The sequence below is a fragment of the Pholis gunnellus genome (genome assembly GCF_910591455.1).
Source record: "Pholis gunnellus genome assembly, chromosome: 19".
NCBI lineage: Eukaryota > Metazoa > Chordata > Actinopteri > Perciformes > Pholidae > Pholis > Pholis gunnellus.
Genome location: NC_136546.1, coordinates 14,079,325 through 14,106,878, shown reverse-complemented (window position 1 = coordinate 14,106,878; position 27,554 = coordinate 14,079,325). Strand labels below are relative to the sequence as shown.

The 27,554-nt window shown below is 43.7% G+C and overlaps 1 protein-coding gene across 3 annotated transcripts in view; it reads right to left on the bottom strand.

Annotated features, from left to right (window-relative positions):
- The window catches only part of daam1b (dishevelled associated activator of morphogenesis 1b), a 40,506-nt gene extending 14,226 nt beyond the window's left edge, over positions 1 to 26,280 (bottom strand). For 2 of the 3 annotated variants that reach the window (XM_079180213.1, XM_079180215.1), the window contains exons 1-3: positions 26,153 to 26,280; positions 4,698 to 4,987; positions 2,893 to 2,982 (exon numbers count right to left, since the gene is read on the bottom strand). In XM_079180213.1, coding sequence (XP_079036339.1) covers positions 2,893 to 2,982; positions 4,698 to 4,883 — 276 coding nt within the window. In that variant the 5' untranslated portion in view covers positions 4,884 to 4,987; positions 26,153 to 26,280. Of the gene's footprint in view, positions 1 to 2,892; positions 2,983 to 4,697; positions 4,988 to 15,877; positions 16,269 to 26,152 lie in introns of those variants that run through there. The other variant, XM_079180214.1, reaches the window with a different exon arrangement.
- Between the last annotated feature and the right edge of the window lie 1,274 nt (positions 26,281 to 27,554).

The following is a 27,554-nucleotide window of genomic DNA, read 5'->3' as shown; positions in this document are numbered from 1 at the left end:
AGTTCAGTCCATTACCGGAGCAGACGCAGAGGTGGGACCGCTTCCTTTCGCATCTTAAAGAGCTCATCTTTCAACTCGGAAGTCAGCACTCTTCAAACGCTGACATGCCTTTCGTTTATTTAGGGTCACGATGAGAGAGAAAGAGTGGGGAGTGTATTTCTGGGAGTACATTTTTTTTTTCCCCACATTTGAGAAAGTAAAGATCAAAGGCACGTTAGGAAACAGGAATCAATCTCAGTTATTTAGAGTCTGCTCGAAAGAGAAGTTAAGTTACAGCTAGCGCTGTCCTCTCACAAATACGTTTTTTTGAGATGACATTTGAAACCTAACTGCAAAAAAATCTCTGCTAACATCCAGATCAGTAAATCTTCCTCTTGGCAGATGATGGAGCTTACAGGAGAGCTGACAAAGAAGAAGGAGGAGGACTGATTCTCTGCAGCATGATTTCATCGGCTCGGGTGCCCGGCCAAGCCAAACAGCTCAAGCTTTGCTGCTTTTGACTGACTTATCTCCTTCAGGCCGGGCCCAACTTCTGAAGCCAAGGGACCACTGGTGAAAAAAGAGCAGCCTTATCACTCGCGGGCTCAGAGCGCCCTGCTAATGACCCCACCTTCCTCCTTATCACCCCCCCACCCCCTGCCAGACACACAAGAGCTGCACCTGTGGAAGTGAAGCCTTCCTGTTTGCCTTGGACAACCGACCGCATCCTTTGCCTCTTTTCCACACACACACCCACACACACACACCCTTCCTCTCTGAGCTGAGATGAGTTTGTATCTGTCTGGGTCGGGGCCAGAGCCTGCTGCTGCAGAGTCAGCAATATTGATGTCTTTCTGTTACTCCTTCCTCTCCCCCTCCCCCTCTCTCCCTGCAGGTCGATGCGGCACATAAAGATTTGTTTCCACCTTCACACCAACACTGAAACAACCCTGCAACATTTTGGGTTATATTGTCAAAGCGGGCCTTGAGACTACTCCTAATGAGGCCACTAATTGGGACACTGTAGAAACGGGAGCACACACCATGCTGCTGTCATTTCCACTACCTTCTCTCGCCTTATAGCTGCAGGCTAGTGGACGCTGTGTCATATAAGAGCATCAATACTCAAACAAATGGATGATAATCGATCATGGCTTGTGACGCAGGTCTCAGACCTCTTAGCAGATTCATTGACTCAAAACATATTGTTTCTTCTTCACGAGTTGTTGACATAAAAACACATTATTGGCTCATACATACGGATGTTTAAAGGAACTGCTTAACATTTTGAGAAATGTGTTTATTGGAGTTAGATGAGGACATTAATACCACTCTCATGTCTGTGTGGTAACAATGACGCTACAGCTAAGCTAGTTAGCTTAGCTTAGCATAAAGATTGCAAGCGGTGGGAAACTCCGTTCAAAGGTATCAAAATCTGCCTACAACCACCTCACTTATTACTTCAAAGAATGTTAAACTATTCATTTAATGATCCTAAATGTTATATTTTGATGGTCCAAACCAACTCTTAACCAAAAGGTTCAGTAATATTAATATGACGGGGATGAGGTCAGCAGTGATGGAGGAAGTGAGACTTTCTTCCTTCATATCTAAACTCTCTGGGCTCAATTTAATTAACACAAAAAGGGATAAACGTGAAAAGTAAAGAATATTCCGTACTTTGACTTTTGCAAACTTTTGTTAAATAATCCCCTTATTTGTAATTACCATGATTGCAACCACTGCAATACTTTGTACGCATGATGGGTTTCTGCAGCTGTGTTTTTTTGAGGACCTGTACTGCGCACCGACATGCAAACTACTCATTCATCACACTAAGTCCCAACTCTCCTCACCTCCAGGTTGTAAGCGGATGTAGGAAAAGCATGCCCTGTCTGCATATCAGTCAGGGCAGGATATCCTACACACTCATACCTTCAGAAACACTGCAGTACAAATGGCGAGGGCACATTCAATGGTGCTTTGAAAGCTCAACTCCAGTTGATCTAAACTAGACCAGGCGTCTGCGTTTTCCTGCATGCAGGACAGGAATGAATATACAGGGAGAGGAAGAACCGCTGGCAGTCCTTTTATCATGAAGGAAAAGACATAATAAAATATGACACTGTCAGAGTGGTAGAGTATGTTATGGCTACGCGAATGCTTTGATGGGACAGGTGTATTATCTAAACCCGCATGATTAAAAATCCTTCGTTTGAATCAGGGAGGACAGTCGAACAATGAGAGGACAAGGGAGAACAGTTTGGAGTCACCAGAAACCTGCAATACATGTCAGTACTTTATAACTCCGGACACCGCCTTCTCCGTCAGTGGATTATCTAATGGAAAAGGCCAGATTTAGCGTTTGTGTTACTCCCTCTAGATGTCACTATTTTTATATCCACCTTGTGTAACATCCACTTAGGTGAGTTATTCATGGGGGAGCCTTGAAGAGGCAGTGCAGACGTATTATATAGTGATGAGGAAAGGGACAGTAATTGAAGAGATACATCACATAATGGGGAATAAAGTTATTAGAAAGTACTCTTGGTGGTACTGGAGTACGTAGTATATGTATTGTAGGCAGTTTAGGTTGCTATATAGTGTGTGTATTTTCATCTTATATGGAGCTGTATACACCTTACTTTAAAGATGAAAACCTGCAGACAGATACACTGTGCAGGCAACACACTCATGCCTGTTGTGAGCAGAGGAATACAGCGATACAAGGTTCTGTGGTTTGTGTGTTTTAGAAAACTCACAGCGTCAGATAACAACAAATCAATGAGGGAGGCGATTACACAAACTTGGCAGGATATTTGCAGATATTGTTCAGCCAAAGCAGCCAGCCTGCAGCAAGCGTGTGGAGGCTGATGTGGAGTTTTGATATAATGCACAGTGAAAGTCGCTCACCTTTTTTTTGCTGCAGTAGATTTGCCATTTCTTCTCTGCAGGCAGAGCGAACATGGCTTCCCTGTGCTTCTCGGTAAGGTCGAGCTCATCCTGCAAAGTGGGGACAAAAACGCAGATACGGTTAAGAAATATCTATTTCAAAATATCCACATAAATCAAATCTGTTTTCCCCCCCCAAAATAAAAAAACATGTGCCAGCCAGGGGAAGTTGCAACAGAGCCCTGCTCTCTGTTTGAGAGGGGTTCGTGCTGAATCTAATCATGATCCGTTGGATATCACCGGGTGCACTCATCGTCAAATCCAACAGGACTCTGAATCAAATCAGATGTCTCGCTGGCGTTAGACGTGTGAGTAATGGGGGGAAAACAAAAAGATAAGGCGTGGTCTGTCTGCTCGACATGTGGTAACAAACATCTGGAGACAACATGCGTCACTGCGTCTGACAGATATTTCACAGAGGCACGCAAAGGGTGCTGCTGGGAGGACTAAATACCAGAGAGCAGTTGAACACTCAATGCACGTCTCAAAGAGGTTCTATCCTAATTCAAATGTATGTTTTTTGTTGTTGCAGGTTTGTTGTTACTGTTTGAGAGTGTAGGATGGAAAAAGAAGCTTTAAATTGACTTGCAGGTTTTTGGAAAACTTTTCTCAATGAATCTCAAGTTCAAAGGTCGGGTTTAATTGATCGTAACAGAGCAGATGGCCCCAACTTATTCCACAACGTGAGTCTTTTTTTTCTTCTTCTTTTCTTCCCAGCAAGCTCGTTCAGATTATACACGCACATGGTGGCTCATACTGGGCAAAGAGAAAAGCACGTGGCTGTTTTCTTTCGGTAAACAGAGCAACTGAAAGCCTCTCCTTGTCGCCACACTCAACTTACTCAATTATGTCTTCATAAAGGGCGCGGAGACAAAAACAAGCAATTAGCAGACGGAGGAGTCCGAGACATTAAGAGCTCCTGAATGAGGTCTATTGATGTGCAAAAATGTCATGCTTAGATTACTGTGGCGACCACGGGAGAGAAAAATGGGGCACGAGAGAGAGCGAGAGAGAGAGGAGAGCACAACAAATTAGAAGTGACAATGAGACAGAGGAAGAATAGCAGCCCGGCCCCGTTATTCACAAGCTAGTGTAAACTGGGAGGACGTGAGCGTTTATTTGGGAATGTCCTAAAATATAACAGACAGGGAAAAACCATGAGGTAAGATTGTATTTTAAAGACTTTATTAATAACATATGAAAGTGTCTGTTACGCTAGATGTTAAACATGTGTTGTGTAAACCAGAAATAATTGAATTCTTCTGGCTTCTCTCCAACTAAATCGAAATCTAAACCTTTTAAAATTGCTCACATATATTTTAAAAGGAAGGTAAAAAATGATTTTCTAAAACAGCTGGGCACTGTAGTTTTTGGCAAACGTACCCAAACAGGAGCAAATAGTGCATTTTTGGGGCGGACTATTTTCAGCTGCGGATTTATAAACATTTGGTGCTGTAGTCAGTCCTCACAGCAGCACAATGGGATGTGTGGGATTGACTCAAAATAAAGTATCGTGGTCATGCTCATAAAAGCAAAAGTCAACCAGTGCAATGGTGCGGTTCATTTATGTGTGTTTAGACAACAATGGAGGTCTAAGGCACTAAGGAATATGCTTTGTAAGACTTCAACTACACAGGCAAAAGGGATTTGCTGACATTAAGACAAATATAGAATACCACCAGACCTATCTTTTAAATAAAAACATGAATTGTTTCTTTTGAAGCCTTACAATGAATCTGGTCAGAAACAGCAGCATGAAGTCTTACCACCAACTCGGAGAACATGCCATCCAGCTCATCATATCCGGGCATCGGCAGTGACGGCTCCATGGCCTGCAGGGCAAAGTCCTCCCTGAGCCTGTAGGTGATCTCCGGGTGATCGCTGCTGTTAAAACAGCAGAAGATGAAAGACAGGCCGCCACGGCCGCCGCCGGCACGTTTCCGAGGAGCCATGGCTGTCCGATGCGTCCGGCTGGTCAGGTAGGGAGGGTGGGAGGCTCCTTCGGGGCCTCTTTACAGCCTCCTCCACCTCAGAGTGTGGCCTCCGTCAGAGAGTACTGTGGACACGGAGAAGGGACACTTAAGCTCGTGCTTTTTAAACCGGCATTCACAAACATCTGAACAGAAGTAGAGTTCTCTCAGAGACAGAGGAACAATAGTACTAAATACAAAGATTAATACTTTATCTTGAATGAAATCCGAAGCCACTCAGTAACACTTTAAGGACATTAGTCGACTGATTAGTTCCTGACTAGCAGCTGGAGTTTTCCACAGTTACAACCTAACCCCTCTGGCCCTGGTTAATGGTGAAGAGTCATAACGTTTATAGGAAAACTACAATGCATCGTATCAGTGAAGGCCAGCACTGAAAGATTTCATTATATCGTTTACACAAAAGGCCCCCGGGAGAGTGTGATATTTGAAATGGAGACTGTAATTTGCCAGGATTAGTTGATTCAGGCCTTTTCATCTCCCTTTCCTTCCTATTCATCATCGGCTTTTCCTCTGAAGACCTAACGAGGACTGATTAGAGGGGTGTGTTTACGATGACCAGGGTAAAGAGGTGTGTGAAGCCTTTTCGTGGTTTTGAAGACTGGTCATTGTGGGTTAAGAGCAAAAAAAAACAGGCCCTCTTTTAAACCCTGAGACGATACGGTGTGTAAGTCGGACTGCATGTGAGATTTACAACAGGAGGAGTCCACGTCAAACCTGAACATACACCGCCTCAATCATCCTGATAACCATCAACGCCAGACTTTCCCTTCCTGGCTCTGCTGACTTCGTAGATGTGATTACACACATGGTTTGGTCTCCGGCAGCTGCATTTTCACCAGTAATGTAGGAAATGTGTGCAATCCTGTTGGACTATTGTCCCATCTGCCCTTCCTCTCTATCGCAGATGAAAACATATCGAGATCAGCTGTCATAAATGAACAGCATTGATGAGGAGGGTTGAGCACATTACAGACAGACCATGTTCAGGGTATTTCGGGGCCGGTTTTAGCCACGCTAGCCGCAGGAATGTAGGGATGGCAATGTCGGTGTGTCGGCCGTTCCACCACTTTAGTCCAGTCTAAAATATCTTAAGAACTCAATGGATTGCCATGAAATGTTGTGCAGAAGTTCCATGTTCCCCAGAGGATAGATCCTAATACCACCACGAGTTTAACTACTGTAGTTCTGATTAAAATGGCAACAATTATTTAATGGGTTGACATGACATTTGGTTCAGACATTCATGCTCACCTGAGGATCATTTCTAATAACTTTAGTGATCCATTACGTTTCTATTTAGTGCCACCATCAGATTAATTTTTCCAGTACTTTGGTTTACAGTCAATGACATCCATATGTGCCACGGCTGTACCTTGTGTTTAGTGCTAATTATAGCAAATGTTAGCATGCTAACACGTTTAAACTAAGATCGTGAACATCTTAAACACTAGACCTGCTGAACATCTGCATGTTAGCATTGTCCCCGTGAGCATGTTGCCATTCTAGCTTTAACATTGAGCTCAAAGCACCGCTGTGCTAAAGTAGAGCCTCACAGAGTCTCCAGCGCGGCTGTTGACTGTCAGTCTTGTTTAATGTTACAGTTCTTATGTCTTTTCTTTTAGACAGTATTCTCACCTGGGATCAGATGACCTGTATGTGGAGCAGTTGGTTCACTGGTTACAGCTATTCAAACACTACGATGACAGTTTACTCTGTTGCTAAAAAAAGAATTTTGAGACAAGACAGACCTCGAACCTCACTACTGACAACATAAACAAGTTTGATTTGTAACAAACTCCTAATTCGTACAAACACACGGAGTAAGAAAGGAGACAGCTGCGGTGCGAGCTCTCAGACCTGCTGGCTCAAGTCCAAGCAGGAATAATGGAATAAAGTGCACAAGATCTCTCAAGATACCGTCGTCAGCATGTCACAAAAACAGCTCTCCGGTCTCCCTCCCCGCTGTGCCGGTCGGTGTGACGCCAAGTATCATAATCACAGAGGCTGCGCCGACCTGCAGGAATTTCTTTTCTTGGTGACCGGCAGCCCGCTGACCATTACCGAGTTCACTTGGCCTTTCTTTGTGTGTTCAGTCCAGATTCAACCCCGTCCTGTCACGTACTTCACTGTAATCGAAGATTGCGTGTCAACTATGATCATTGGAATAGGGCGACAGAGAAAGCTAAAGTTCTCTCTTCCAAAAGGAAAAGTGAGGACATTTCCTGTGGCAACTTTCTGTAAGTAGAGCCACTAAAAAAAAAAATGTTGTGGTCTTCCTAAATAAAGACCGATGCCATCACTGTCTCATTTTAGTCACTTTTTGGGTTCATCTGCTATCCAGCAGCTGTACTTTTCAAATGTGGAACAGCCACTAAAGCCGTCTGTTTCCACCCACCAGAAAGTCTAGAAATCTGTCCTGAAATGTGTTTTATTCCTCGTTTTATATAAGTCTCCTTTAATATGCTGATGACAACAAAAGCAAAACAAGCAAATCCCACAAAGGAATATAATCAAAACACTTAAAAGCCCAAAGATGAAGATACCATTTCACAATTTAAGATTTTGTTCCAAGGTAAACTGTGTTGATAATGATTTATTGCAATGGCCACTTAATCAGACACACAAGACATTCGTCCAAATCACCACTTGTGTTTCTTTGTGGCCAACAAACTCGTAATAACTGGCAAACTGTCAAACAAAACTAACAATAGCCAACTTTCCATCCCTAGAATATCCTCTCTTTTTTTAAACAACGACAGAAACACCTATATATGCAAAGCTTATATCATACTACACAGACAAATGGCCACACATGAGATAAAGTACACAGCGGCTCACCTTTACGAACACACTGGGTATTTATTTTGACACTTCCTTGACTTTTCCAAATAGAAGACCAGAGGCCTCAGCAGCAGCTGCTTGGCTTCACGCTCACCACCTATTCTAGCATGAAGGGAAGAAGAATTTCAAAGCCCCCTTTGACCATATTAGTCCACAAAACTGCCCATCTTTTCCATTAGCTAAAGCGAGCTATAAACTTTGTATAAACTCGTGAGCCAGAGTGGGACAGCGCTGGTCCCCATCCAGCTACAGGAACCTGCGGATGTGCCATGTGGGGAGGGTACAAAGAGGCAGAACACAAAGACGGGGAACGTTTAAGATTTGGACCAGGCCACTAGGAAGAGCGCCAGGCTTTAAAACTCATTTTAAATAGTGGCCAAACCGTGGAATTACAACTTCCAGGTCCGTCACCTGACGCCATTGGGCCTGAAAGACTTTTTCCCATAGGCCAACAATAGGTAAATAACTTTTCCAGTACGAACACTTGAATAGATCTTTTTTTGAATCATTAAGTCCTCAAAATTGTAGAATCCACTAATAGCCAAATTCTGAGTCAGAGGCTGGACCGAGGACTGGGAGTCGGGGTTAAAGGAAACGCTAATGCTCTCTGGGCTCCATGGATGTGGAAGATCGCTGGAAGATCCAGCTATTGTCATCTTTATGTTACACTCGGGACGTCAAACCTTCTTTGCTTTCATGCACCAATAAGCAACTTTTCCTAGGAATGAACGGGGCCTCGCCTCCAACGCTGTATCCACTTCTCTTCATACAGCCATGGTTTGAACATGCAGACCGTGACACCGCGAAGACGTAGTGTTTGTGCTGTAATTGTTAACCTGTGAGACTTGAGTGCGTCGACATTAGCCCCCGGAGGCCGTCTGTCAGACGGTCAAGGTTCCCAACAAAACAAGAGGCCTGTTAGAACAAGAGGACATTCCTCTCGCAGCCAGGTGAGCTCCGTGACCCTGAACAACACCCGTACAACAACACCTTCCACTGTCACCTGCTCCAATAGAGAAGAAACACGGATTACTTCAAATCCCAAAACAAGCATGCACAACTCACGCAGTCAACCTGACCCTCAGCTGTCCGAGCAGTAAAAAGTGAGCAGAATTAATGCTTATTTCCAGGAAGTATCCTTGTAGCAGGCCTGTTTCAAATGTTAACAGTCTCCAAGTTGATGATAATGCCATGTAACAGCTGCACTTTCCATATAATCAAGAATAATGATGTTTATACTGACATAAATCAACTCTTGGGAGTGTACTGGAGAAACATCATGACTTTTGTAGGCTGCTTCCTACAGCACGAGGCATTCTTTTTGCACTCCTTCATTCATACCCAATTAAACCCGCCCACCCATATCCACACAAACATTTCTCTTCTTTGTCTGTCGGCCATTTCTATCCTTGGATAGCCTTGTTGTTTTTTCGTGACCATGTGGTTTGGCGGGTGACCTGGCGTAGGTCCAGACTGTAAAGAGAGGCTCAGTGTTTGTAAAGTGAGCGTGAGCCCCGTGCACGAGTGTCATGTCCGCTGGAGAAAAGGCAGAAGCAGAGAGGAGCACCTTAAGCTAAACACAGAGAGACGCTCATGTTACTAAACACGAGGGCAAAGGAACAGAGAGTAAGAATTCATAGAAGGTCTGACACGTTTCCATCCAGCTGGCTTCATTCTTCTTCTGCTCTCTTCTTGTTCTCCTCCACTGTTCAAGCTTACTTCAAGATCATCATTATTTGCCGAACGTTGATGGCGAACTACGTAGTGAAAAGGAAAGGTTTGATTTCTCTGGGCCTGCTCGGGGTTTGCGTGTACAAAAGCCAATCTAACTACTATAAGGTACATAATAATTAATTTAATAATTAATTTACCAAAAATGGACTGTTTACTGAGTGAAATTTGTGGTGTTGGTATCCAAGGACTTAGAAACAGACAACAGCGAGTCGAAGTACTGAACATGAAGGGGATTTGCGGAGGTGTGCAATCTAAACTAATCATCAAAACAGAAAGTCTGTTTCTAAACCGAAACAAATCCAAACAAAAACATATAGTCTAATAGTAATTTAGTAGTCTCTCATATAATAACTGCTGTCATAAACAGGTGGCTTTGTGTCTATAATCTATAAATACTAACAGGTCCACTTAAAGCTGGAGCAGGAATCCAACCTTGGAGAGAGAACACAGTGGACAGTAGTGTATTGAAAGCAGATGTGTGAAATACCTTCTTTTGCAGCAGCTGGCATCCATCAGCACTTTCTGGCACACTGAGGTGTACTTTTAATTTTTGATATCTACAGCTGCTATGGCTGCCGGAATCATCGGCAGCACCAATGGACTCGGTAGAACTAATCTCCTATGTTTCTAATGTAGCTCTGCAGCTAATGGAAGAAACCTCGGATGGGTATTGGAGCAGTAATTACGATCGATACCAGGCAACGGGGTTGCTTCACCTCCGACTGTTTTGAGAAGAAAGTATTTCTCTCTTGGACTCAAGTGCTAATTAGAAATAATCGAGGCTCTTTGAAAAGTCCTTGAGTATCATCATCTCGACATTGTACCATTCCTCTAACGCAAGACTGCAGAAAATTCATTCATGCTTTTAATCCAAACTATTAAATAAATCGTTCCTCGTGTTGTTTTGGGTTTAGCTTTAATGACGGGAAAATAAAAACCCGTAAACGCTGATAACTGACTGCTTGTGCGTGAAGCAGCAGCTGTGCTGTCGGCGGACCAGAAAGGCATTTGGTGCACGGAAGTTTAATCTTCTTTTCTGATTTAGGGTTTGGGACGGATCAGACTTGCAATTTGATGATCATCTCACCACAGGATTGTCGGTACAAGGCAGCGCGACATAGTAGGTAGTGACGTTTCATGCTATCCGACTACATGGCGGTACAGCGTTTCCCACTGACAAATAAAAAATGTACTCGTATTAAAAAAGGAGCCACTGTTCATAATTTGGGGATTTGCAGTGAGCTGTACTCAAAATGTTTCTGGACTTTTGGAAACCCCCCCCCCCCCCCCCCCCCCCCCCCCCCCCCCCCCCCTCCCCCCATGTCTGTTGTGCACGACATTTGTTCATTTATTTTGGATCAATTTGGACAGCTGCAAACAAAAGGCTCGGGAGTCACACAGGGAAGGCTGCTGGCAGTCCTTTCAGCTTCGGAGCTGCCCTGCTGAAAATCAATCAGCAACCCAGTGTTTGGACACAGAGCGTTTGCTTAACCTGCGAAACTCAAAACTGTGTTGACTCAAGTCAACCGCAAAATGCTCAACAGTAACAACAGTCAAAAGTAATGAAAACAGTCTCCATTTCTGCAGGACACAAAAACAGAAAAACTCAAATCTCCTTTCCTCCAAGCCAACGTTAATAACCGCTAACTGAAAGCAAACTGACCCATGTTGTTTCTAAAAAAGAAAAAGCTATTTGGCAACTACTTTCATGTTGAAAGTGATGCTTCACGTTTTGTCTAATTTTCTCCGGTTTAGCTACGGTACAAACGGCACAGTGGTGGCCAATTGTCTCGCACAGCTGGATAGCATACATAACGCTCGTTCTGCCAATTACTTAATGGCGCCCCCGAGTACACAGCGAGTAAACACACGCAGACTTGGACACACATCAGAAAAACAACTGGGCCGAGACAGAAATGCTGACTGGCAGGTTAAGAGGAGATTAAAATCAACCAGTCAGACATCAGAGAGCCGTCAAAAAAAAAAACACACACAACTGTGTGAAAAGCAGCAGTGTTACAGTAGCAGAGCCGTGTGCTCGTGTGCATTTAGGATCGTGTGTCTGGATGTGACAACGGCACATTGCCTCCGGAGCGTTTAATGTCACATGGCTGAGGGAGCGGTGCTGAAGCAGACTCTCAGATTACAGGATTAACATACAGAGAGAGAGAGAGAAATGGATCACAGCACAGAGGCAGACAACGGAAGCATTTCCTCCACCGCCTGACACATTTCACACTAAATGTACAACGTGGTTGCGGGTTCAAAAGCTGTCCCATCTTGTAGCACTTTGAAATATAGCGACAGGGGATTTGTGACATAGTTGCTGTGACTGTCATGCGCTGAAATGCAAGGCCTTTCTTTTGGTGTGGTAGTTATTCCAGTTGTTATTACAACATACATCATTGGTGTACGTGTTGATTTGGAACAGCAAGGCACTGCCGCAGTGTTTCTACTGCGTGTTTTGCTCAACCAAGATTATTATTGGCTGCGGAATTTAACAAAACAACAACAAAAAAGCTTAAATGAGACCTACTTAAACTTCTTCATCAAGTCAAAGTTACTTTATAGTCTTAGTAGAACCAACTATTCTAAGCGCTGATCAACCATGTATCCATCTATGTCTGTTTTGTATTAGTCTAAATTGAATACCTTTGGGTTTTACGCGTGTTGGCGCACATAAAATATGTCTGTGTGGTGTTTTAGGCCAGCTGTAATATTCAACATAAAATGTAATGGTTCACAGTAAAGCTACATTGTATTCTGTGCTTTGTTACTAACACACTGCAGTATCCGTTGTAACCTCTATCAGCCATATCACATTAAGGTAATCTAATTACTTTCCACATCCTTCCTCGTTAAACAGACCCGAGGTCTTCACACGTTTCATCCGGAAGACATTCAGTCGTAGTCAGCGTGCGATGAAGACCAAGTGAATGGGAGATAACGGCTGTGATTAACTCGCCGTGTTCATTCTTCATGCTGAGGCCACATCATTACCTTATGAATGAAGGAGGTTTGTGCAAAACCAGGGCGCTGATGAACTAATGTTTGTCAATGACGTCGTTTTGTTGCCTGGGAGAGATTCAGTCACTGCTGAATCTAATTTGTGGTATTATAAGTTACTCCTTAAGGCGTTGCAGCAATCATCTGAACGCCTAGAGATGGTCCGTTTACTGGCAGACCCCGCCATGTGTTTGTTTTGACTCACTTTAATGAGCGCTGTATTATAGTAACACCCGTTTTGCACAGGACTAGAACGGTACGTCTCATTCATAGAGACACTGGATGCTTTGAACACAAACATCTGTATCTCCCAAAATGAAATAAATCATGATCATCTAGACAGGAGATAAACTAGACAGAAAAATTCACTTTTTTTGTGTGTTATCTAAAAAACTGTTCCACACCTTAAAAAGTACTTTGGTGGTATTCCCCTTTAACTCTCACATGCATGAATAATAGCGCGCAGCAAAAAGAAAATGTACGTTCAGGATTGGGGAGTGTGCGGCTGAAATGTAGGGAGGACGGAGATTAAAAAGCAGGTTAAAAGCTGCTGCTCTTTCCGCAGGCAGCGTTGTCAAACCCGTTCTGCAGACAGACTCTTCAACCCCCCACTCTCAACATGTTAGCATTCTTCCCCGGGTCAACCCTTCAAGTGGAGGTTAGGCTCGGGGCAAAGAAGGAAACTACTCAAAAACAGGCGACAATATGCTCGCGAGGGTTTCATCTTCGTGGTCTGGGTTCAGTTTGTTGGCTTTGATCCAACACGCGGACAAAAAAAGAATAGTTTAAAAATAGCACGAGCAGCTTGTATCATGCCGCTACATTATTGTGAAGAATCTGAACAAAAAATGTTGAACACACAGCATTGATGTTCCTAAAAAAAACGTGCCTATTTCGCAACAGCTGTCTTCTTCATACAGGTTAAAGTTTGGGTCATAAATGAAAAGGTTGTTGTTGTTTTTCTCAGCTATATTAATTTGCAATTCGGATTCATATCCACGATGTTTTGGATGTAATGTCTCGATGAGCAGATGTTTGGAAAATGCTGTTTATCGTCATTTTGAATGGAGAATGAACTTTTTATGAGAATTAATTATGAGAGAAGGGTCTTAACTGTGCTGTCAGTCAGACTGTTCCTGTTACAGTTCACTCATCACGTTATAACCACGACATGCTTTGATGAGAAAGAGAATCTCCTCCTGAGAGTGTTTAATACGAATTTAATAAGAGCAGCAGTTCTCAACCAGTGTTACATAATCCTCAGAAGGTACTTCTGCACTTGCCAGATGTTGCATGGAAAGATTGTGGAGTAGTTCAAGTAATATTAGTACTATTTCATTTAAACGAAAAATGTACCCACATATAGAGCCAGTGGTAACAGCTGAGCTACATGTGTTAGCATTGAGAGAATGAAAACTATTAACAAGCAAGCAGAGATGTTGAACCTACTACATAAATAGCTATAGGGCTGAGCACTCTGCAATAAAGGTAATTTTTTTTATATCTCAATAACAATATATAGCATATAAAGAGAAAAATAATAAATATTTCCAGCTCTTCACTGACTATGTTTGCATGCATCCAAACATATACGGGCATCTTGATATATGACTTCATCATGATATGATTTAATTTGAAGTCAATTATCATATTCAATGATCGCCCAGCCCTAGTTAAAGGTATTATCATAATAAGCAATAACTATTAGTTCAAAGTAATGGTTAAACAATTGAAAAAGATGATTAAAACGTCCAGCTTCTGCCACTCAAAGTGGTACAAACGAGGACAAAACCAACATAGCAATAAGATATTTTACTTATATTAATATAATATAGATTAATATAGAATGATAGAAAACTGGAAAATATGGGAAACTGCTGAAATCCAAGAAAGAACAGAAAAGTATGAAGCTCAGGTGAGTTCGGATACAACATTACATTTCAGTCATTTAGCAGACGCTTTTATCCAAAGCGACTTACAATAAGTGTATTGAACATCGGTATTCAAGAGAACTACGAGTCACCAGAAGTCATAAGTGCATCTGCTTTTTTAAAACAAGCATCTAAGAGCATAAACCAGAGCAAATGTACAGTGCAGAAACAAACAAATACAATAAGTGCAACGAACTAATACGAATACAATAAGTGCTAAGTGGACGGCTCAGGGAAGTACTTCGTCCACAGATAAACTGTGGACTCACAGATGTTGTGAGATGGACCTGTGCACAGTCCAACACTACAGTCACAACTCTGCAGCAGTAGTAAAACAGATCTCAGATCGTCAACACCGGGGCGTGGAGAGGTTATAATCTCTTCTCGGAGACCCTGAGCTGCAGTCTGTCCTTTAAAAAAAAAAAAAAAAAAATCCCTTCTTCTCTCTCAGTTGCTATGGTAACCTGAGTGAAGGGTGACCGGTGCATGCTGGGTGAGCGAGTGTTTAATGTAAGCCCCTTCCACCGCACATTACCCTCCTTTTTTAATCTCCTCTGGATGTTTATAGGGAGGAGAAAATAGGATTGTCTCTCTAATTCAGCGGACAAAAAAAACAACAACACAAATAACAAAAAACCATCACGGATTACAGGAGGAACATCTAGCGTCATTCAGCGGCGCCACGAAACCCTGCAGAGACTAGTCAGTCCTCATGTAGTACAGGAGGCTGAACAGCATCTACATGTAGAGTATTCATAGAACCTGAGAAGGATGGGCAGCGACAGGAAATGAGTGAATGAGCAGCAGACCTCCCCCTGTGCTCAAGGTGACTTTCTTTTACATTGACCTGATTATCTGGACTCCGCCCCCCTTCACACACACACACACACTCATTTGACACTGATAATGGGCTTCAACCGGCAAAACCACAGTGGGAGGTATAGCAGCCTGTAGCCTCTGTGTTGCACGAAACACATATTTCTACCACCACCTCACCCTATCTCCAGACCAGCCTTGTCATTACGGGGCATTCCCCACATAGACGGGACAACTCTCTCACCAAGAGATCAGCCCCGGGGGGCTTGATCGGAGCACCATGTCATCCCTCCCCCTTCCCCCTCCCCCAACACTGTTTTTTTTTCCCCGCACCGACACCTCCTAATAAGACAGAATCACCTCCGTCTTGGTGAGAGGATCCCAGTCTGTATATCCTGGGGAGTGATAAAGCAAACCAGCAGCCCTGACTCCCCTCAGCCACACACACACACACAGAGAAGACACTGATAGCCTCCGACTATCTGCCGGTCACATGCAGTCCACACACACACATTCCAATCAGCAGCCGGCTTCGGCTCCCGCACTCCCTTTTTTTCTCCTTATCCATGCACTCATTTGATTACAGGGTAGAATAGGCAGATTCCCTGAGCTCTTCGTCCTTACCCTGTCTGTTGCATTCCCCCTTCTTTATCCTCAACTCACTGCGGTATCCAGCTTCCTGCGCTAGTCGACAGAGGAGCACAACACACGGCCGTGCATTTCCTACGCAAGGTATGTCATCCACGCAGGTTCAAAGGCGTCGCTGACGAGCACCTTTGAATCCCAGATGCTGTTCAAGGAAAATCCCAGTTTCTCTGATGGCACTGAGAAGGGAGGGTGGGGGGGGGCAAACAAGGGATGAACCAGCCATACAGCGTGAGATGTTGTTTGGGATCTTGCAAACAGTCAGCTGGCCGGCGAGAACTTCTCCTTCGGATCCACGCCCTCCCTAACCGCCTTCTCTCTTGCCTTTCTCTGCAGAACGCAGTGGGGGCAGAGGGGACAGGCACAGATGTTACTGGCTCCAGGCCACACCCCTTTTCAACACTCCCAATCCTAATAGGATGCAGCCGAGCAGTGGCCGCCGCCCAGCTCCCCCCCCCCCCCTAGACTGGCTTTGGATAACTTGTTTCGGGTTTGTTTGGAGAGGGCCTGTTTGGAGAGCTGCAGGAGGGAAACGAAGCTAAGGTGTAAAATGTGTGCGGTGTAAACGTGGTTGTCGGAGAGAGAGAGAGAGAGAGAGAGAGAGAGAGAGAGAGAGAGAGAGACGGGAGGCGAGGCGAATGAAGAGAATGCTAAAAACATACATCAAGAAAGATCGGTCCTCTACCATAAACATCTCCTGGGTAAAATAAAACCGCATTCAGCACAAGTAACTTGAAACATTGCACATATTCCATCCCAGCACTCTTGCAACGATTAGACTTTAATTCGATTTTAATCTAAAGCATCCCGGACACTCCCACATGATTTACAGCACAGGCATCACTCCCGCATATCAGCTAGATTCTCCCTCTCAACCTCCAGCATCCAGAAACATCCCTACATTGCAGAATTGTGATATTTTTTGGACTGTACCAAAGTAATGGAAGTGTGAGGGGAACGTTCTGCAGAAGATGCTCATCAACATAAATGTTCATAACGTTAATAAGACCGACTTCAGTCTGGTTCTTCATTTAGTGTGTGTGAAGTCACAAAAAGTTATTATTAAAAGTTATTATCGAGTGTTTTTAGAGTTCCCACGTCGTCTCTCTAGCTGATTGTGTCACATCAGTTTCAGGAGCCGCATGTCTCCAGCTAAACTTTCATCTGTATCATGTCAATAATTTAAGCTTATGAATGTTATTGTTTTGGATCAGGTTCTTCCGTATTTGGATCGGTGTAGATTGTGAAAAATGTGGTGGAATGTAGAAGGCTACAGCTGTTATTTCAATGTCGGGACATCCCTACATTTCAAGATGTTTTGGTATTATTGAGACTATGAGAGCGGTGTTGATTAAACTCTGAGGTCATTCTTGAACATCCAAACTAATTACTGCTTTGTCCTCGTTAATGTAATGTAAAGACATGTTGTCATGAGAGAACAGAAGTCTACCTGGGTCAGGCCCTTCAGGTGTTGACAGAGTGAGTGTCACCTGTACGTCATTAATTTCCTGTTCCACAGAAACAAGACGTGATGGAGCTTTTGTAAACCCTCAGTATTAGAAACACTGCCTTGCTTTATCCTTTTCCCATAAAACAGCACAAACCCACCACTTTCCATTCAGGATTAAGGACCATTACGGTAATTCGACATGATTTTTGGTTTTATTTAAACTTCAAAGTTTTCAAACAGCTGCAAACGTGTAAAGTTGCCCGCAGCTTTAAGGTTTCTGGACCCCTTTCCAAGTCCCACGTCACGCTAGCTGCTATAATACAACCTCCGAAAGCATTGCAACTTCCTGCTTTGATTTTCATTGGGCCACGGCTGAGACTGCACTGCAGTTTGATCCAAAGAAACTGGAACCCGTGTGAAACCGTTTTATCTCTGCAGGTCTGGTGTTGCGGACATAAGTGGCGAGCCGAGCCGGTGCGGTCATGAGTGGATAACAGTGGAAGCTGTAACGGTGCTGGGTAGCTGCCTCTGTAAAGAATGTCCTGCAGCTGGAATAACAGACAGGTCCTGTTCTCATGGAGGGCTTCTGTTCTGGTGGGACGTTTCATCCGAGTCAATAAAAGCCAGGACTTGGTTGTTTTGGTGAGCTCAAAGGGTGCCAGCGTACATACAAACAGGAAATGTACGGGACGCTGCGGGCGAGGACATTTTCATAGACAGCATTGTCGTCGTGTCTAGAGAGAATGGGCTTTAAAACACATATTTTCCATGTAACACCACCACTACTAATACTATACTACATTTACAGCAGGATCAATCATGCTTTAGTGATGAAATACAGGACAACCTTTTCCTTCTAGCGCTATGATGAGGCTGTTGCAGCTTCAAAACATCTTCTTCTACAACTACTCAAAACAGAGACTCCAGCCCCCCCCCCCCCAAAAAATGTGTTTGTGTGAACCTTCTCTCTCTTTACAGCATTCTTTCCTGTTAATTATTAAGCTTGTACGGGCAGATAAAACTCAACTTTACCCCATTCTTCCTGGTTTCCAACAGTTTTGTGCTGCTGAAGCTTGGAAATCAGTTCGTAACGCCTCAACGGTGGGACAAGTAAACATGAGAATCTGATTGGCTGCAGATTGTAGAAGACCCTGAGAAGTTCCGCTGTGATTACAGCGCCAGTTGACCCAAGTTTCGCTGGTACTACTAGGAAAGAAAAGGACATTGGTTGAATTGTGAATTGATATAATAAATAATGGAAAAGAAAGAAGGTTTTGCTATATGCTAATGATAAGTATATGCTCAGCAGAATCATGACTGACAGACCTTCCAATAAAATGAAACGGCAGCCAAGGAATGTGTGAAGGGGTAACGCTGTATTATGGCTCGTCTCATGTGGTGGAGGGGAACAGGGCTGCACCGTACATATGTTTCATTTAGGGTGGGGCTATATCCATAAATTCCACCCTTTGCAGGAGAGACCCTAACATTCACAAATTAAATGCCAGGGTTGAAAAAAAAAAAAAGAAGGTCCCATTGGTCTCTGCCCACCCTCTGGAAAGCTTGTAATTACCCCCTGGAATAGAAAGGTCCGTCCCAGAAGGCATAATCACAACGAGTGAGGATCTATTTCCTGTAATTGACTCGCCACCAAATGGCAAATCTACCCCCACAGATCCTCCCTGTAGTCCAATAAAAGCATATAAATAATAAAAAACATCACAAGGTAAATAGTTTGACACCGTGGTCTCCCTTCACATTTCAGTCAATACCTGTTTATAAGCAGATATTATAAGTCTGATTATTGAGAGTGAAAGTCTCGTTTTAAGTAGTTTCTTTGTTGACTAGTAAAAAAGCATAATCAACTTACAGTTGATCATCCCTCAAACAGCCACTAACCTCACATTTAGAAGAAAGAAATGTATAAAATATAATGTAAAGTATAGAACGTGTGATTGACCTGCAAAGAATGACTCATCACTTAAATTAACTTCTTAATTCACAACCCGGAGAAGCTAAGGATACGAGGAGCACGTATTTTCTCAGTGGTAGAGGAAGGAAGTGCTGCGAACATATTGTGAAGTGAGCGGCTGCGGCTGCGGCTGCAGCTGCAGCGAACGTGCTTGAATCGGATTGACAGAATGCGAGGGTTAAAAGGCTGTGGCTTAACTTGTTGATCCCTCCAGATGTAGGCCAAGCTCAGCGCGCTGAGAAATCAGCGGTTAACGATTCCAGCAGAGAGATAAGAACGAGGATCATATAGCATAACAGCGTAACGCACCGAGTATTACAGTGGAGGAAACATACAACAAACAAACAAATCAAATAAGAGTAATCCGACATAAGCCAATCAGTATCCAGTCTGCTCTGAGGGTGAAGACAGCTTCAAAACATTGCATGGCTATTAGCTAATGTCACACACGGATGCCCTGAGAATTAGCTCACCACACTAAATCCATGTGAAAAGGTCCGAGGTCTGTGACCGCCCTCACGGGTGTGAGACTGGCTCGTGTCTGACTCACTGACACAGAGGCAAAGTATGAAAGCAAGCCGGGATACAGTACAGCGGCCATCTTGCACGACCGCCATGGCAGAGCTAAAAGCTGCTTATCTCAAGAGTGTGTGATAATCTCAGCAGAGAGAAAAAAACCAGCTGAGACACAGACGAGCCAAAACTAAATGTTAAAGCTCGGTTAAATCTGTCGGGAACCCGAAACCAAAAGGGAGCTCAGGCGGTGCAGTGAAAAATGAAAGCAAAAACACAAATGGCAGAAAAAAAAGGATGTTTTGGGGATGTTAACAAGGACACCTGCTGTTTAACGGGACCGGCCTGACAGCCTCTGAACCTGTGGCCTCTCAAACAACGCGGTGCTCGGGGTAACAGCACACTGCTGATATCACTCGAATCCTCCGAAAAGCAGACTGATGGATCAAATTGTAAAACAACCCCCAAACGACAGATGACAGACGAGCCAGTTGTTCCAATGGATCCCATAACACCGGGAAAAGTACAACAAGTTACATAACGGTGAGCGAAGAAAGAAATATGGACAATGGTTGCCACTAAAAGCTGTAATACAATCGCTCCCGAAGAACAGTTAGCTGTTGACGCAGCTGGTTTTGTCCGACCGCGTGGCTGTTTTGACGGCTTTTCTACAGTTATGTTATCACACAGATATGTTATACTGTGGGAACCTCGTCGCCTAAAGCTCTGCCCAAAGAAACCGGGACACTTCCTGGTCCTGGAGGGAAGAAGGTGGCTACTGTGGCTCTGTGGCTTTCCTAACCTGTCGATGTGTGAAGAACGAGGACAGCGGCGTCGGTTTAGAACCAGGCTGGGATGCGTTGATTTCATGAAAGGTATTCGTAAAGAAGTCACAAATGTGCTTCACGACAAAAACGACAAACAAAACAACGGCGCTTTTCTTAAACAATCCCCGATTCTGCAAATTCAATTCAATAAGAATGTGCATGACTGACATTACCGGCACACAAAGACGCCAACTGAGTTAACGGGAAATAACATTACAATGGTAAAAAATACCAACATACTATGTAAAAGATTATCTCAAATCAAGGCAATCCACTTTGCAAAGTGCGTGAATTCCCAGCCACGATCAGGTCCAAAGAATTCAACTTAATCCTTTGTTCTTGAATTCATGAAGTTGCACCAATTCATGAATAAAAGGTAAACGATACGGCCTAAACGTATTTTCCTGGCTACGCTCTTTGCTTGATGACTTGTCAGAACTTGAGCGTGCTTTACGGAGGGTGGGGCGGCATTTCAATAGCAGGATAAAGCATGCCATGCTCTGGCACAATCTGCTGCTGAATCTGATAACTGAGCTCTGTTTTCAAGGCTGTTTTCAAGGCTGTTTTCAAGGCTGTTTTCAAAGCGTGTTAGACAAGCTTTGGTTTGTTTCGGAGAGGGAAACACGTTGGCATCTGACTCAAAAAGGATGCCTCGCATATTCTGCTAATCCATGCACAAATATAGACACGTGAGGCTTGAAATTATACCTTAAGGTCATCACGTTGGAGTTGAGCTTCAATAAAGCTCAAACTTGGATACAAAAAAGGCCTGCTTTTTAGATACAACATACGATATTAAAAAGGTTGAAATGCTGTCACACAGGTTACGTACCAAGCTGCGTTGGTGCGCGTGATAAGCTCCTCTCTGATATGTTGAACACCCGTCAGCTTCCCGTGATTGAGCTGTAATTACAATAAGTACAAGTAGCAACCTGAACTTGATGACTGCACAAAAATGTTGCTGTCAGGCAAAATGCTGGCATGCGACCAGCTGGAACATCGCCCGCAAAAACAACAACAACAAAAGCATAGAGACAGAGAGCTCAAGAGACCCAAAAGAAACGTCGTAATTACAGAATCTCTGCTTTTGGGGAATTAACATCGATAATGTGTTCTAGACAAAGGCTGATGGAGGTGAGCAAGGATTGAAACATGAATCCCACTTGGCCCATCCTCCCATCCTCCCATCCTCCCAAACCAACATCTCGGTTTTGGGACTCCCCCACACACATACAAGACACACATGCTCCCTTTGTTTGAACCGCAGCATGGCTACACTCTTTCCACATCTTGTGGCTACGGCACACAAGTGATTAATTTGGATGCTCATTGTCATGACTGAGGTTTGCCTTAATTCTCTCACTCTGGCAAGAGAACAGTCACTTTCTAACTTTGTCGACTACAACCCAACGCCACTCTTGAGCAGGAAACGCAAAGCAAGGCTATTAATTAAAAGAAAAACCACAGGAGCTGAAAAACATTACGCCATTAAAAGACCTGAGGAACAAAACCAAGCAAGTAGAGCTTCTGTCATGTGCCATACTGGACAGCCTGAGACAATTATGTCAGTCCAAATAACAGGCACTCAACCATTTATAACTGTCACGGTCAGGTACTATCATTAGAAATATGATCATATGCTTTAAAATAGTCTATTTGATGGATTGGTGAGACTGGGTGCTGCTGCATGTTACACATAAACGCTCCAATTAGTCGTTACCTCTTTAAACAGAAAGTATCTCTGCAGGCATCAGAAGTAGCACAGCTTGTACTGTGCTGTCGAGGGCACAACTGCAACAAGTTCAGATTGGCCCAAAATATATTTTCATAGGTCACCCAGTTCTAGTAATAGAAGCGAATGTCTGCAGATCAAGGCTTGCTTCTCTGGAGGGAGCCTGCCTGGTGAAGAGGAGTCTGTACAGAAACAACAGTGATGGGGCTGGACTGTGAAAACACACCTAATAATCACACAGCTGTATAGTTCAGAGGACAGATGTTAGGATTCTCACCAAACTCTTTAGATTCTATAAATTCATCACAGCGTATTGATTAACATCTGCAGCCAGTTATTGTCCTAGGCCGAGTTAACGTCATCCAAAAGCTGTGATGCTTCTTCTTTTCATTTTTTAAATCGCTAATAGAAATTGGAAATAGAGAATAGACTTGCCCTGAAGGATCAACTACTCACCAAAAGGGTCTGAAAGCAGTCAACCTTCAGGCCCGTTAATTAAAAACCTGCCACCATTGAGTGGCTGAGCTGGAAAGAAGGGTGCTCTGCCCTTTAACCTCTGAGCAATCCCAGAGGCCAGGAGTCATCGGTCTGGAGAGGGGACACGCAGTGTTGGGTATATCGAAACTTATCTATTATTATTATTATCCACCTCTCAATTTTGTGTTTTTACTAAAAAGGGAGAAGTAGAAAAAAAAAAGACTTTTCCTTTGTGAAACAGCAACTCTGTTCTTTCCCGAGAAAGGTTGATGTTTTATCTTTTTTAAAGCGTATTCAAATTAATTTAAAACACTGAAGGAAGAAACCCCAGACTCTCTGGCTTTTAAATACTCATGTCAACTTTTTACACAACAGCAAGGCTGAGAGGTGGTCCAGCTCGGCCACAAAGCAGCAATCCTCACAATGTGAGGTTGGGTCTTGGGTGTTTGGGTGTGGGGCCCACCCCCCCACCCAAAAAAAAAAAACGACTGTCGAAGCTCCCAGCTGTCCCCAAAGCCAGGCCAGGCTGGGGGGGGGGGGGGGGGGGGGGGGGGGGGGGGGGGGGGCAGGGTGTGGCATGGTGACAGAGCAGGGCCTCGATAGAGAAGGGATGCTAAATGAAGCTATTGTCTGGCCCAAGTGAAGCACACCGCACAAAGAATGGCACATTCAAACAGTCCTACGGGCCTATTGTTGAGGCGGGCCAGCGGAGCTACACATGGTGCAGAGAGAGAGATCTGAGGACATGAAGCTCTGACACAACACCGACCCGGAGGAACTGTTCCCCCAACACAGTTTGAGATCACTTCATCGAGGTAAACAATCACTGGACTAGTCCGACAGGAAAATGGCTTCTAGTTCTGATACATTTGCTGCTGAAACGGACAATTCTGGATCTAAAGCAAAACACTAAAACATACTTGTTGTTGTCTGAAAACCAAACAATTGATGGAGAATAATAATCTGCAATTTACTAACAATGCCACGCAAAGTACACAGGTTTCCACGGCACGTGGTTTACAGTAACATCATCAGGACACTAAAAAGAACGCTGACACATCATCTTAAATAAGGAAGTACATTTTCAGTATTCCCTCTGAGGCTCAAGCAACATCCACATACAGAAACCATGCTGACTGACATATGGTGGTCTTCGGGGCTCAGCTGTTTTACAGGCACGCCTTAATGACATCCGCCGTTGAAAGAATAATTAGTCTATACCTCCTTCCCCCCTGTGGTGCTGTCTTTTACTCTTTCCCTGATATATTCTGATGTCAGTGGCTGGTGGACAAGAGTGGTTGAAAAGTCTTTCTTAAACACAGTTAAAGCTCAGCCTGCCGTCAGTTCAGAGCAACACAACAGATGCAATTGACCGACCGTGAGCTCCGTTTCTCCGCCAACAGAGACTGATTTACAATGCTGCAGTCTGTTTCTCCCCCCCCCCCCCCCCACCCAAGGACAGTTTTTTTTAATCAAACTCTTGTTTCCGTCAGCAGCACAGTGACTGTCGCTGTCTGTGACAACAGGGCGATGACCTGAAACATCAACAAAACAACCGGTGCCAAAGAAACGAGGTCGGTGCGAGTTGCTGTAGCCGAAGGCTGTGCCGGTGTAGAGGAAGCAACCCATGCAGTGTGTCATTTAATGTGCGTGTGACTGTTAAAGATGACTGGTTTAGCGTCAACTGATACCAGCACCAATATCTGTGATGCAGTTCCAGCAAAGCCTAATCATCTGCAGTGTGCAGACTGTCCTGTCAATGCTGATCTGTAAGCAGCCAACTCCCCGTCTGAGCATTACCACTGTGGACAAAATAATAGCACGGTACATCACGTAAGGTTTCTCCCATGTTTACAGTGAAAACACGTCTGCGGGTCACACCGCAGCGGTAAGCCCTCTCACAAGGCAGCGGCCCCATTACAAGCATGTACATGCACCCCCCCTCCCCCCCCCCCCTGATGATGATTTAGAGCCTTTTAATTCTCGGGAATGCAAGACTTTTCTGATAAGCATCTAAATGAGAATAAGCTAGAATGATTGCGCTCTGATAATCTCCGTGTTGTGCTTTTCTGACTGACCTGAAACTTTGTGGCTTTCACAAGTTGAGTCATTCCGCTTCTCAGCAGAGCGATAAAAGTGAATATTAACTCGGAACAGGTGAAGTATCGTATGACTGAAGCCCCCCAGAGGCCGGTCCCTTTTATCCAGGGTAATGTGCCTTTATGAGGGCAAAGCAACTGTATGGGAACTGAATTTACGATCTACGGGTGACAATGGTATACATGTCAAGAGATGACCAACCCTGGAATTTCAATATAAACACGATTCATAGCTCAAAAACATAATCCACGCAAAACAATCGTTAAACAGGCAATTTATCGAGCCTTTGTGGACCTGTGTGCCTGCAGATTACAGACTCACCGATAAAGCTGCACTGGCACATATATTACAATGTTATCTTATAGCAGTCATGTCAATATTGCCGTGTGCATTTTATAATAACAAATTGCAAAACAGCAATACCAAAGTTGCATAGTTTATCCCCTCGAAACCACTATTAAGTCCATTGTATAACTGTAAAATGCCCAACATCTTGGTAATACTTCTTTTATGACACCATCATAAAAACGTTACTAGTAATAGTTACTATTCAGTTACTATTCTCAGCTTTATTCATTGCCTATCATGCCAACATTAACCCCATCAACCTCACATCCATTCATATAGGATGCGCCAACAACACTGTCCTGCACACCTTCAGTCATTGTGCAGCTAATATCTCAGTATAAAGAACTAAGAAAAGATTTTTTTAAAAAGATATGATCTGACCTCCTTGAGTTACATAAATATATGAGAAGTTACTGATCACCGGGATGTGAATGTAACGACTTGAACTGTCCCTCTCTTTGGTGGGGGACCAGGAGGATCCTCTGAAGGACCCTGGAGGTCCCTGCACCACAGTGTGGATACAGTCGTTTCTGGATAGCTTCATTTGGGTGTTTTTAGCTGAAGTGGTAGCCGCTGGAAGTGCAGACAAAACCCAAACAGTTTGCAAAAGAGATGCAAATGTCACCCGAGTCCTCTCTGGTGACTCCAGGCTAAGTTAGACCGGGTATACTTCCGTAAACTCGCCCCACAGCCCACGTTAACGATGGCTGTCGTGTGAACTGGCCGCACCGGTACGGAGGTCACCACCACCACTACTACCAACGGTATTAACTCGGCTATTGTTTCCGCCGTGGGGATGCAAGCTTTAGTTCTGTCCCACCGACGTCGCCCTTACCTCGTCGCGTTGAACATCTTTCTCGTCAACCGTGTCCACAAGTTCATCAGGTTAGCAGAAAAGTGAAGCCGCAGGAAAAAAAACACACACAAGAGTCCCGACACGGAGATAATTCAACAAGACTGGTTGGTCCGAGCTGCTCGTGATGTCATCGTTTGTACTCGAGTAGTCAATGCGCATGCGTAATCCTTTTGTTCCCGGTGCTTCATGGATATTGTAGTCGTGTAGGATGTTCTTCTGGCGAACCTTAAGAAATAACCAGTTGCATTTAAAAAGCGTGTGACAAAAACTTTGAATGATTTTCAATTGTAAATCTTTGAGTGGTGATGGTTTATCTTTGTCAGTTTATTGCCTTGCAATTTGTGCAGACTTTCAGTTTTTATTTGTGTTATATGATAATAAAATAGATTTGTTTGGCTGTAGAGCAGATAATCTGTTTCTAATACAAATGTATTATTCTTGTCTATTGATAATCAAATGTAATCATGACTATAATCAACCCAAAGATGGTAAAAACAAAATCACAACACCTATTTCAAGTAAAATGAGTAATAAGTAAACTATAAATGCTGAGTAATATATATGTTCATGGTGTTTTTGGTTGTACAGGTGTTGCTCAAAGTTAAATCAAACACGAGAACCATATTTAGAACAAAGCTAGGACTTTTATTCTGAACATATGTATATTGGATTGGCAAACATTTGCTTTTGGAACACATTTAAGAAAACAATATCGCCACCTTCAATTGTGCTTCAAGTCCCCTAACTCTCCCTCACCCTCGACAGTGAACTCCAACTTCCTGATGCTTTTTGCTTCTTTCTTTTCTTTTTACAGCTACCATATCTTCTCTGATCCTTACTGTAACAGGAACTTTAGCACAAACTGACATCACAGGAATGTTATTGATAATGTAGCCAAACTGGCATTTTACACCACAAACTGTCCTGTTTAACTAGTGGATTTATGTTCTTTCTAATACACCACACCCTCTTCTTCACCCTTACCCTCAACAGAATCAAGTGCAACCCCCTGGCTGGTAGTTGATGCCAACCTTGAAACCAGTGGACCACCAGTCCACAAACTGGATGGTGCGCTTGGTCTTAATGGTGGCAGTGACAGCATGAACATCTTTGGGCACCACATCACCACGGTACAAAAGACAGCAGGCTATGTATTTACCGTGATGAGGGTCACATTTTACCATCTGATTGGCGTCAGTTATTACTTCATGTACTATAATTTGGTGCCCTCTGGTGGCCCAAAGGTAAGTTCCATACTTTGAGCCGTAATTTGATTCACGGTGTGCATGAGGTGATTATTCTTGCCAAATTCTATATACATAAGTGTAAGTTTACAAGCCAAACACCTATTTTTTTGTTTTTTTTACAAAGAGTTTGAACT